Source organism: Fukomys damarensis, unplaced genomic scaffold (genome assembly GCF_012274545.1).
Source record: "Fukomys damarensis isolate Sample0158 unplaced genomic scaffold, DMR_v1.0_HiC HiC_scaffold_12, whole genome shotgun sequence".
NCBI lineage: Eukaryota > Metazoa > Chordata > Mammalia > Rodentia > Bathyergidae > Fukomys > Fukomys damarensis.
Genome location: NW_022900924.1, coordinates 18,859,618 through 18,871,273, shown reverse-complemented (window position 1 = coordinate 18,871,273; position 11,656 = coordinate 18,859,618). Strand labels below are relative to the sequence as shown.

The window sequence follows — 11,656 nt, the reverse complement described above, 5'->3', positions numbered from 1 at the left end:
AAAAAAAAAAAAAAAAAAAAAAGCGTGAGAAGTAATTTTATCGTAATCTTTGCCTGGCATGCATTTGATTTTAGCCAAAGGAGTTTTTTGTTTCTTTTTAACATTTGTGTGGTATTGGAGGTAGATCCCAGGAGCTCATTCACTCTAGGTAAGCAGTCTACCACCCCCACACCTTATACCTCTGGCTCTGGATTTTTAAGTGCTTAGAGTGAATTGTTGGCTATGCCTAGGAGGTATGCATCTCCCCAAGCATCATGTGTTTGTTCAGCATAGGTAAAATCTGAGTGATATGTACTCATTGGAAAGAATTTTAAAAAGCAGCCTAAGCCAGGAGTGGTGGCCCTTGCCTGCAATTCCAGCACTCAGGAGGCTGAGGCAGGAGGATTACCGAGTTCTAGGCCAGGCTGGGCTACATAGTAAGAACCTACCTAAAAAAAACAAAAACAAAGAAATAAAAAAGAAGCAGTCTTGCTTCAAAAAGAAGACAGAACTGCAAGTGTAGGTGCAACTCACTGGCAGAGCACATGCTTCGTGTGCGCCAGGCCCTGGGTTCTGCCCCAGTCCTAGGCTGAGGTGGAGGTAGAGGGTGCAACATTCTTCACCTTGGAGCTGCTCACAGATTTCCTCACCTACTTTCTTACAGATTTGGGTTGGAGGCTGTATTATTTCCCTGACTTGCTTAATTGGTTAGGAACAGAGTCATAAGTGCTCCCCATTACAAATGACTAGAAACACCTACTTGGCTTAGAGCATGTTTTTATATTTTTATTTGGATATAAGTGATACCCTTACTTAGAACTTTACTGCAGTTGGAAGAACAGAAAAGCCGTGTTGATTTCTCATCTTCTTTTTCTCTAGAGCATTCATTCTAGTGACAGCTTCCTTATCAGATTGGTGTAAGCATCAGCCTTGTAAAATCTTCCGGGTATCAGGGTGTCAGTGTAGGTAGCGTTCAAAGTTAGACAAGGTGATGAAGCTGCACATAAAGTTTAGAAGAACAGAAGGAAGGCCACAGTGTCCTGGAAGCCACTAACTTGTCAGAGTAGTTGTCCTCTGCTGGTAGGTTTGAAATGGGCTTTATTCTGAATATAGCATGAGTGAGGCTGATTGCTGAAAGATAAAGAGTTGCTCAGAATATTTTAGCCATTGCTTCTTTTCATTACTAGGGAGTCCTTTTTAACATCTTTATTTTGAAATCACACTTTTTTTTGGTACCAGGGATCAAACTCGGTACTTTGCAATTGTGAGGCAGGCACCACTGAGCTAAATTCCCAGCCCTTAACAGCTTTATTTTGAAAGTTAAGCTTGCTTTCTACTTTGTGAAATTGTTACTCATACTTTGCATGCATGGATACATGTATGTAATAATTAACCATGCCAAAATGCAGTTTGATAGTTTAATTTATATTCTGTATGTTTTTTATTTGTTGTCAAATTTATGTGACTTTTTAACTTGCTATTTTAATACTGTTTATTGTTTCACTTTCTAAGTGCTCCTTGTAGAACCTAATGTTTGTTTTTCTGTTTATTTCCCCTCATTTTGCTCAGTTTTTAAAAGTTTAGTGGTGATAATTTACTTTGAAAAAAGATTTTATAGAGAGGTAACTCTTTTGTATGCCTTTTCTAGGAGGGCATTTCTTGTATGCTGGGCGTGGTGGCACACACCAGAAATCCCAGCACTCAGGAGGCTGAGGCAGGAGAATCGCTGTGAGTTTGAGGCCAGCTTGGGCTACATAGTGGGTTCAAGGCCAGCCTGAACCACACAGCGAGACCCTGTGTCAAAAAAATCAAAAGAATAAAAATAAATAAATAACTGCAGTTGTGCTATATTTTAAATTTGTTGCAATATACTTAATTTATCTTATTGCTTTTGAATTAGAACAATTTCAAAACTTGAAGCTCAAGTGAAGCAAGTGGAGCATGAAAATATGTTAAGTCTGCATCATAATTCTACAACTCACTTGAGACCCTCACCTGCCAAGTAAGTTATTTCATTTAATCTCTATAAAGCTAGAAGTTAAGTGCACACTCTAAAGGGAGGAGCTCTTTTGTTTAAATTGTTAGAAATTCAGAGTTAAGTATCCTTACAGAATTTAGATTATATAAAAAAATTACTGATCCTTGTACGCGCCTGTACAGCTACTAGGGAGACTAAGACAGGAGGATCACAAATTTGAGGCCCCTCTCCTATAAGCAAGGCACTGATTTGGTAATTAGAAATGCCTTCTGTGGATCGGTTAAAATAAAAATAACCTGGATCCATTTAAAAAACAAACAAACAAACACCAAATTTGAGGCTAGTCTGGGCAACTTCGTGATATTCTGAGTCAGAATAAAAAATAAAAAAGGGGGCCAGGGATTTAGCTTAGTGCCTGCCTCACAAGAGCAAGGACCTGAGTTCAATCGCTGATACCAAAAAAACTGAAAAATAAAAAGGCCCACAGATGCTGTTCAGTGGTAGAATATTAGGCCCTAGTTCAATCCTTGTACTGGAAGAAAAAAATTGCTACAGAGGCATTTGCATAAATGAAGAGAGCAGAATCAAGTTGAGAATGAGGAAATTTGGAATGTGTTTTGTCCTTGATTCTGCCTGGCTGTGTGACCTTAGACAAATTCATTTACATTTTTTTGGAACTCAGATTTATTATCTCTAAAACCAGCCATCAGTAAACATACATACAGGGGCTGGGGATATAGCTCAGTGGTTCAGTGGCCTCCCTTGCAAGCACAAGGACCTGAGTTCAATCCCTGGTACCAAAAAAAAAAAAACCAAAAAAACAATAAACATACATAATAGATACCAGCCAAGTTCAGCTGGGGCAGTGGAGGCGGGAAGTGGGGGCACTGCAGCATGTCGGGCTTGGGTGAGAGGGTAAGGGAGTCATGAGTATGGCCTTGAGGCAGATAAAGAGGGAGCAGTGAAGCCCGCAGGGGCTGGTGATGAGGAAGGGACTGTACTGGCGGCCGGCCCCTGTGGTGGTGCTTGAGCTGCCAGCAAAGGAACAGAAGAGGAGATCTGGAGAACTGGTGTCTGGAGGGGCCATGATCTCTGGTGGTGGCGGGGCCAGCAATGTCCTTGAAGGTGGACAGCTGGGAAGCAGAGGCTGGCTGCTGCGCAGGAGTCCAGGACAGCTCCTGAAGGGCATCAGGCTTAGAGAGGACCAGCTGAGCAGAACTCGCCATCTGGGAAGGTGTGGCCCTCGGCCAGCAGGTTTCCTGAAACGTGGAGGACAGAACAGTCTAGAACGGCAAGGCTGATGGCTGCGTGTGATGATGAAAGGTGGCTCTCGAGTCTCCCTAGCCACTGTTCAGGCCTTCAGCAGCACCACATGACAGGTGGCTGCCATGTTGGACAGCACAGAGAGAGCACATTTCTGGTTTTGCACAAGATTGTATTGAAAGGTGCTGGTCTGAAGGAACAAAAAAGCAGCCCTGCTTCCTCTCCTTCCCCTGAGCTCTGTCCGGGGAGGGAAGAGTATGGAGGGTGCTGGGAGGCAGCTGAGGGTTGGGGAGAGCTGTGAGGACCAGGTCTTTTATTTTTACTTTTTTGAGGCAGGATCTCACTATGTAGTTCAGGCTGGCCTTGAACTTGTAGTCCTGCCTCAGCCTGCCGGATTACAGGTGTGTGCCATGGTGCCTGGCGAGCACTGGATCTTGACAGCAATTTGGGAATATTCAGAAGCAATGGAAACCAAAAATAACAGTTCAGTTCAGTCTTAAAACTGTGAAGTAGAATTTGTGTATCTAAAATATATAGATTACTGCATATGATTTTGAGTTACCGTGCAAATGTGTAAATACTGCCTGAAAGCAGGTCTAAATTGAAGTGCAAGACCAGAACATTTCTCATCCCAATAGCACACTAGCGACCTCAGATGTCAGCAGGAGGAAGTGGCTGACCCCGGGTGCGGAGTACTCCATCTTCACTGGCCAGCCGCTGAACACCCAGGACGGGAAGCCGGAGGGGCCGCTGGAGGGGCCCTGTGGCCCTGGGTAAGACAGCCACTGAGGGGCCTGGCTAGGAGTGCTCTGCTTTTTTAGTGGTTCAGGTGCCTTCAATGTTCAGGAAGATAGAAAAGGCCATGTCTCTTACTTCGTTTTGTGTTTTGCAGTGCTGGAGATAAACCCACAGTCTGGAGCAGGCTAGGCAAATTTTCTACCACATAGCCACATCCTCACCCAAGAGCTCTCTCTTTGGTTCTGTAAGGTCTTAATTTTGAGGACATTTTTTTTTTAATGGTGCTGGGGAATTGAACCTCGAGCCTTTGTGCTGAGGTGCATTCCACCTTCTACCCCCTTTTTAAAAATGTGTTTTATTTTGAGACGAGGTCTTGCTAAGGCTGGGTATGAACTTCTGATCCTCCTGCTTCAGCCTCCCAGAGAACTGGCATTGCTGTGCCAGCTAGGGTTTCTGTTTTAGTTTGAGACACTAATGTGCTTAAGATGTTTTACTTAGGTGGCTCTCAGAGAAGCCTCACCTGTGCTCAGGAACACAGTGTGGCCCGCAGTTAGGGTGACATGATGATCCTTTCCTGAGAGTCACCCAAGTCCCCATGAGTTACCTCAGACCTGTGCTCCAGTGTTCCATACAAATACAGTATTTCTGGCTGGGCAAGATGGTGTGTGTCTGTAGTCCTTGCACTGGAGAGGCTGAGGCAGGAGGATTGCCATGAGTGTGAAGCCAGCCTGAACTACATAGCAAGACCCTGTCTCAAGAAACTAAAACAAACAAATGTAAACAACAGGCCAACAAATATAATATGCTAGGATGTTAAAAGGACTGAGAAGCACTGGTTTCCTATCTGCGGCTTCAGTTTTAATTATTTGCCTTGTAAATCGTGCATATTCATTGTGGAATATTAATTGTCAACTCTCCTGTCAGTTCCCTAACAATCCTAGTAAACTGTGTGTCTTAGCTTGGTTGGCCGTAACAAATTACCATAGCCTGGGTGGTTCAACAACACTGTATTTCTCCAGTTGTAGAGTCTGCAAGGCAGGATCACTTTGCCTGCACCATCAGATTCTATTTTTTGTTTTGTTTTGTTTTTGGTACCGGGAATCAAACTCAGGACCTGAAATTTCAAGGTAGGTGTGGTGCCACTGAGCTAAATCCCCAGCTCAATTATCAGATTCTTTTTTGGTTTTTTGAGACAGGGTCTCACTACGTAGTTGAGACTGACCTGGAACTCACTATGTAGCCCAGGCTGGTCTCTGACTCAAAGTGATCCTCTTCCCTCAGCATCCTGAGTGCTGGGATTACAGGTGTGCACCACCATGCCCAGCTCATCAGATTCTTAAGATGAGCCTCTTTCTAAGTGTTCCCTAATGTGGCCTATCTTGGCATGTGGCAGAAAAAGTATGCTGATTTTTTGTTCTGTTTTCCTCTTTTTCTTGCTGTACTGTGAATGAAACTCAGGGGCACTTTATTACTGAGCTAACATCCCCAACCCCACTTTTTTTTTTCTGTACTGGGGTTCGAACTCAGGCCCCTGTGCTTGCAACACAAGCAGCAGAACCACTGAGCCAACCCCCAGCCCCCCACTTGTTTTTTTGAAACAGGATCTTGCTAAAGCTGCCCAGTCTAGCCTTGATTGAATTTTGTTCTTCCTGCCTCAGCCTCCTGAGTAGCTGAGACCACAGGTGCCCATCACCAAGATCAGCTTCCTTTTTCTTTCTTGGTATCAGGGATCAAATTCAGGACCTTTTGCTTGCTAGGCCGGCATGGTAGCACTGAGCTAAATCCCTGCCCTTCTTTTTTTGGAGGGGTATCAGGGATCGAACTTGGGTCCTTGTGCTTGTGAGGCAGGTGGCGGCACCACTGAGCTAAGTGCCCAGACCCCAGCCCTGCTTTTTTTATAAGGACATTAATTCCATGGTGGAGGCTTCATTGTCATGACCCTAATCCTTCCTGTTCACCCCCTAGTGCCTCCAAATGCCGTCACCCAAGATCAGGGCTTTCATTTTATGTTGGCAGGCAGAGCCCATATAGTCAGTAGCACTTACAATTACAATTTTTATTAAAGGTATCATTCTCCTCTGGAAAAGAATTCTTCCCCTGCAAGTTCACCAACATGCTTATTGATTAAAAAACAAAGAGAGACTTCAGACACACCAATCATGAAAGCTTTAAAAGAACTTGATGAAGAAAGACTATTTAAAAATTGGGGCACACAGACAGAGAAAGAGGATACCTCAAGCAGTAAGTATTTATTCCTTCTTTATATAAACAGAGAGGAATCTTCTCTCCTTCCGCACTTATATTGACTCCTAAAAATTAAATTCCTCAGATAATGTAATACAGTTTAATTTATGCTACTGCTGCGTTAGCCCATTTCATAGATAATTGAATCCCCTAGTTAATAATTTATCACAGTCTGCAGGGCATAGTGGCGCATGCCTGTAATCCCAGCACTTGGGAGGCTGAGGCAGGAGGATCGCTGTGAGTTTGAGACCAGCCTGGGCTACATAGTGAGTTCCAGGTCAGTCTCAACTACATAGTGAGACCCTGTCTCAAAGACCCCCCCCCAAAAAAAAAAATCACAGTCCTGGCATACATAACATGTACCTTTTATACAAAGCAAATTGCATATTACATTGATTATTACAACAGCTTCTGTGGTATTCTTAAGGATATTTGAAAAATGTTACATCAGTTTGTCCTTGTGACAGACTTCTGATGTTCGTAAAGTGAGGTGTTAACATTTCCTATTTTTCCTCTTTTTCTTGGTCTTTGAGCATCTGTGAAAAGGACAAGAGGGATCTGTGTACTGTGTTGCACATGTCCTAGAATCTCTGGCGTTTCAGCTGCACAGCACAGTCTCCTAGTAAATAAATTAGTAACCTGTTGCCTAAAAATAAACTCCTGACAAATCACCTTCAGTGCTTCAAATGTAAACAGGAAGCCGCTGTTAATTCATTATAAACTCCCACATTTTTCTTCGCATTTTTATCTTTATAATGTGCATTTGCAAATAATAACTGCAGGCTTGATGATGAGAAGAAATGCTTTGAGCCAGGTGTGGTCATGCATGCTTGCGATCCTAGCACTCTGGGAAGCTGAGGCAGGAGGATCACTGTGAGTTCAAGACCAGCCTGGGATACAAAATGGGTTCCAGGTCAGTCTCAACTACATAGTGAGACCCTGTCTCAAAAAAACCAAAAAAAAAAAAACCAAAACCCAAAACCACAAAACCCTGAGCAGACCCTTGTGTGGTGTGACATGTAATAAAGGCAAGCAACTGAAGCCAGATTTCTTTTTTTGGGGGGGAGGGTACCGGGGATTGAACTTGGGTCCTTGCGCTTGCAAGGCAGGCCAGTGAACTGCTGAGCTAAATCCCCGGCCCCGGATTTCTTTTGATTTGGGGTTTTTTGGGGGGGGGTGCCGGGGAACAAACTCTGGACCTTGCACTTGCGAGGCACCCCTGAGCTAAATCCCCAGCCCTGTTTTGATTTGTTTGGCATTTGTCTGTTACAGAATTAGTGCATCCTCGGCAAACTGAGTCCTCAGGCAACACAAGTCATTCCCCAGAGAAATGGGCCCAACAGAGACAAAAGAGACAGAATCCTGCCTCCCAGAGATCATCATCTTTGCCACCTTCCAATCGCAAGTCCAGCACTCCAAGTAAGAGTCCGCTGTGTCATCTCAGGCTGAGCAACGCGTGAGCCCTCATGCTGCCTCTGGTGGAGCAGCCTTGAGTGCGGCCTCCTACACAGTTTTTCTCATTCACTGAGGACAGCTGTCTGACTGTTGGATACTACAAACCTAAGACATCTCCATGAGCTAAAGCCAGATGTTTCTGCGTGTCTAGTAAATTGTTTGGAAGTAAAACCACTTCAGAATTTTTGAGAATAGCCAGCTACTAATTAGACATTAATCAGACAGTTCACGCTAGTCAGAAAAGAGAAGGTGTTTCTTACCTGTCTCACCCCAGCCACTCGGCATCAGCTGCCTTTTCTCTTCAGCCAAGTGCAGGTTTGTTTGAAAGCACAAGTGTTCGGTTTCTGTGCTTTCATTACCCGCTCTCACAGCAGCCTGGGAGTGTTTGCGAGAGCACTGTTGCTTCCTTCTAGCTTCCGGTCCACTTCTGAAATCCTGAAAAACCAGTTTTCAGTCAGTGCTGAAACTAGTCTGGTGTATAAAACACCAGCAGGTTTACCTGTAGCTTTATGGTGAAATTATGTTCCTTTTAAAATAAGGGGTGAGTTCTCTACTGCACAACTGTCCTCCAGTACAGCATATGATGCAGAGAAGGAAAAGAATATTTCCTCTGTTTTCTTCTCTAGCGAAAAGAGAGATAATGTTAACACCTGTGACGATGGCTTACAGTCCAAAGCGATCCCCTAAAGAGAATCTGTCCCCAGGATTTAGTCATCTACTTAGCAAAAATGAAAGCAGTCAAATTCGGTAAGTTCTCTAAAAATGCAGAATCTAATATATATTACTGACTTTTTAATTAGTGTTTAGAGTACATAATGCTCACACTCGTCATGGGAAACATGAACACACCTTAATTCTTGTCCCCTTCCTCTACTATATTATTGATTTTTTAATGTTGATTTCTGCATCTAGCTATCACTAATTTTTCAGATTATCAGTGGGAACTCTATATTTAAGTTATTTACATGAATATCATATGAAAAACAAAGTAGTGCAATATATGAAAACAGTTTTTAACTACGTAAACTTTCACTACTAGATTTTAAATACTGTCTCAGCACCTGTCCTGCTTTTGGATGTCGGATGGTGGTCCTGTGTTTTCTTGTAAAGGTTCACGACTGGGGAAACCTTGGAGTCATTTGTGCAGGACGCTGGGCGCATAGCTGTGGCATTGGCACCGCACAGGTCTTGCTGGCCCTGGAGAGCATGGTCCTCTGAAGGGACCTCATTGCTGTGGCGCGAGGGCCTTGCTCCTGGTTCTAGACCCCGTTCCCTCAAGCTCTTGGGGGCTCATGGCACAGTCTCCTTTCTGTAAAATGGGGGTACTGATACCTATCCTGCTTCTTAAAGGTGCAAGGACAACATGTAGGCACTTGATTTAATTCTCTAGTATGTGAATATGATGTAATTTTGTGTTAGAAAATAGACATTTCATTTTAGAAAATCATGACCAGCTTTCTTTTAAGAAAATATGTAAATATGTGAGCTAGCTGGATGCCAGTTCATCATACTAGTGAAGCTAGGGAAAATCAGTTAACACTTTTTCTCACAAGTAACTTGCTTCATTCACTAGATTTGATATACTTTTGGATGATTTAGATACTGTTCCTGTGTCCACATTGGAACGACCCAATCCAAGAAAGCAGCTGCAGTTTCTTCCTCTAAATGATTCAGAAGGTATATTTTCCTAAAAATTATTATTGTTCTTATTTTTGAGACAGGGTCTCCCTGTGTAGCCCAGGCTGGCCTTGAGTTAGAAGCTATTCTCCAGCCTCAACCTCCTGAGTGCTGGGATCACAGGTGTGCACCACCACCCATGTCCTAATTATGATAATAGTCCTTTTTTTTTGAGATTCTGGTATCTTTTCAAGGTCCTAGATATTATCTTAGAGCATTCTATGCTTAAATACTTTTCCACTCTGAAGCCTCTGAAGTGAGCATTTGCAATGCTTCTTGTTATGTCACTACTGTTACTCTCATTGAAAAGTTGGGAAACTGAGGCACGGACAACGTCAGTGTTTCATTACCAGAGCTATACTTTTTGGCTAGTCCCTTTCCTTTTAAGCTCTGTAATTTATAAGCAGCTTTGACTTTTGGGTAATCTTTTTTCTATTTGCATCAAATTTGGAGTAAAGTTGTAAGGTAATGTATGCAAATTACTTGGCTGGGCCCTCAACACGGTAACTTTAGTGTTGGTGTATGTCTCCTGCTTGTGATGAGTTTAGTCTTTAAACTTCTTTTTTCTTTTGATTCTTTTGCTTAAAGTTTAATTACATTTATATAAATTTTGCTTAAGGTCATTTAGGGAAGTTATGAAGGTTGTCAAACTTAAAGGCAAAGAATTCCTTGGAGAAAAGCACTGAATAAATATAGTTGATTATTTTATCTCTCTTCATTACTTTTTTGGGCCATATAATAGCTATTTCCAGAAAGTGAAATCGGATAGCATAAATATGTATATAAAAATATACATAAACATGTATATAAACATTCACACACAACACACACATAATAATATATATATAAAATCATCACCCATTGGGAAGGTTGATAAGACATTTCTTTCCTTTCTGACAGAAAAAAGTATTTCAGAAAAAGCCATCGACAGCTGTGCTAGTCATAGCTCTTCTCCTGAACCCTTGCCGAATGGAGTGAAAACAGTTTCTATGCGACCAGCCTCGGAGAAGAATACGTCAGTTAGCTATGAGCAGTGTAAGCCTGTTTCAGTGACACCACAGAGTAATGATTTTGAATATACAGCGAAAATTAGGACACTAGCTGAAACGGAGCGATTTTTTGATGAACTTACGAAAGAAAAAGACCAGGTAAAACAAACAAAAATTTAAAAATCTTTTTCTGAACTTATGCTTATGTCTGAAAAGTAGTTAGAAGAGGGTTGTTGAGTTAAACCTGTCCCAGGATGGGGCCATGAGGCCCAAAGCTGCAACAGAAATTCACAAGCCCAGTTGTCCTTGCAACAGATGACAGAGGGAACTAGGTGAAGCCAAAACGAACAAGAAAATACTGAGCTGAAATCTTTTCTTTCCAGTCTGTGTCATAACCCTCCCTGCGGGTAGTTCGAATTCTTTTGTTTTTATTTAAATTTGTTTTTGCCCTTTTTAACAGATTGAGGCAGCCCTAAGCCGAATGCCTTCTCCTGGAGGAAGAGTCACGCTGCAGACGAGATTGAACCAGGTGAAGAAATGCTGTAGCTTGGGTCTGCTGTAGGGCTTGGTGCCGGTCAGCATCCTTTCATCCAGGGGGGCTGTAAAGTCATGGTGCGCTGCTTAGAAGCAGAACTAAGGCTGCCTGGGGTCAGAACCTTTGTAGGAGGCTTTGGTGGTTGTAGTTATTTCATGACTGTATGCTAGTCTGCAGGAATAAAAACTACTTTTTATTTTTTGGTACTGGGGATCGAATTGAGCCTGCGAGGAAGGGGCCGGCACCACTGAGCTAAATCCCCAGTCCAACATTGTGGTGTGTCTTTTTTTTTTTCTAACTTTACCTTTAGACTTCAACAAGATGATGTTCATGTCATTGTAATTTGAGAGAAAATGGCAGTATGTTTTTCTTTTTCTTTTGCTTTTTTTTTTTTTTTTGTACCAGGGATTGAACTCAGGTCCTTGTACTTGCAAGTCAGGTGGTGGCTCCAACCCCGGCCCTGTTTTTCTTTCTTGTGTGTTTTATTTTTGTTTTGCCATGCCTAGGGATTAAACCAGGGCCTTGTAAAGATAGACAAGTGCTCCCCGTGGAGCAGCATAGCCCTCATCCACAATGAACCTTTGAACAGATTGCAGATTGTTTGTTTGTTTGTGTTCTTTGAGATTCGGTCCAGGCTGGCCTTGAACTCTTGGCAGTCCTCTTGCTTCAGCTTCCTGAGTGCTGGAATTCCAGTCATGCAGCTAGATTGTACATTGTTAAATTCATGCTCGTGTTGTCTTTTTGTTGTTTGCTGATTTTTTTTTTTTTTTTTTTTTTTTTTTTGGGGGGGTTGGGTTT

General features: G+C 42.6%; 1 protein-coding gene and 1 long non-coding RNA gene across 11 annotated transcripts in view; one reads left to right on the top strand and one right to left on the bottom strand.

Annotated features, from left to right (window-relative positions):
- Mphosph9 (M-phase phosphoprotein 9) overlaps positions 1-11,656 on the top strand; it is a 58,598-nt gene that overhangs the window by 41,560 nt on the left and 5,382 nt on the right. For 7 of the 10 annotated variants that reach the window (XM_010604332.3, XM_010604330.3, XM_010604328.2 and 4 more), the window contains 8 exons: positions 1,880-1,981; positions 3,859-3,993; positions 6,024-6,199; positions 7,475-7,621; positions 8,284-8,404; positions 9,231-9,334; positions 10,235-10,482; positions 10,784-10,852. In XM_010604332.3, the coding sequence (XP_010602634.1) occupies positions 1,880-1,981; positions 3,859-3,993; positions 6,024-6,199; positions 7,475-7,621; positions 8,284-8,404; positions 9,231-9,334; positions 10,235-10,482; positions 10,784-10,852 (1,102 nt within the window). Of the gene's footprint in view, positions 1-1,879; positions 1,982-3,858; positions 3,994-6,023; positions 6,200-7,474; positions 7,622-8,283; positions 8,405-9,230; positions 9,335-10,234; positions 10,483-10,783; positions 10,853-11,656 lie in introns of those variants that run through there. The other 3 variants (XM_010604329.2, XM_010604333.3, XM_010604334.3) reach the window with 3 other exon arrangements.
- The window catches only part of LOC109117415, a 19,379-nt gene continuing 10,168 nt past the window's right edge, over positions 2,446-11,656 (bottom strand). The window contains exons 2-3 of the long non-coding RNA XR_002024724.2: positions 7,918-8,092; positions 2,446-3,216 (exon numbers count right to left, since the gene is read on the bottom strand). This is a non-coding gene — a long non-coding RNA (uncharacterized LOC109117415). The remainder of the gene's footprint in view (positions 3,217-7,917; positions 8,093-11,656) is intronic.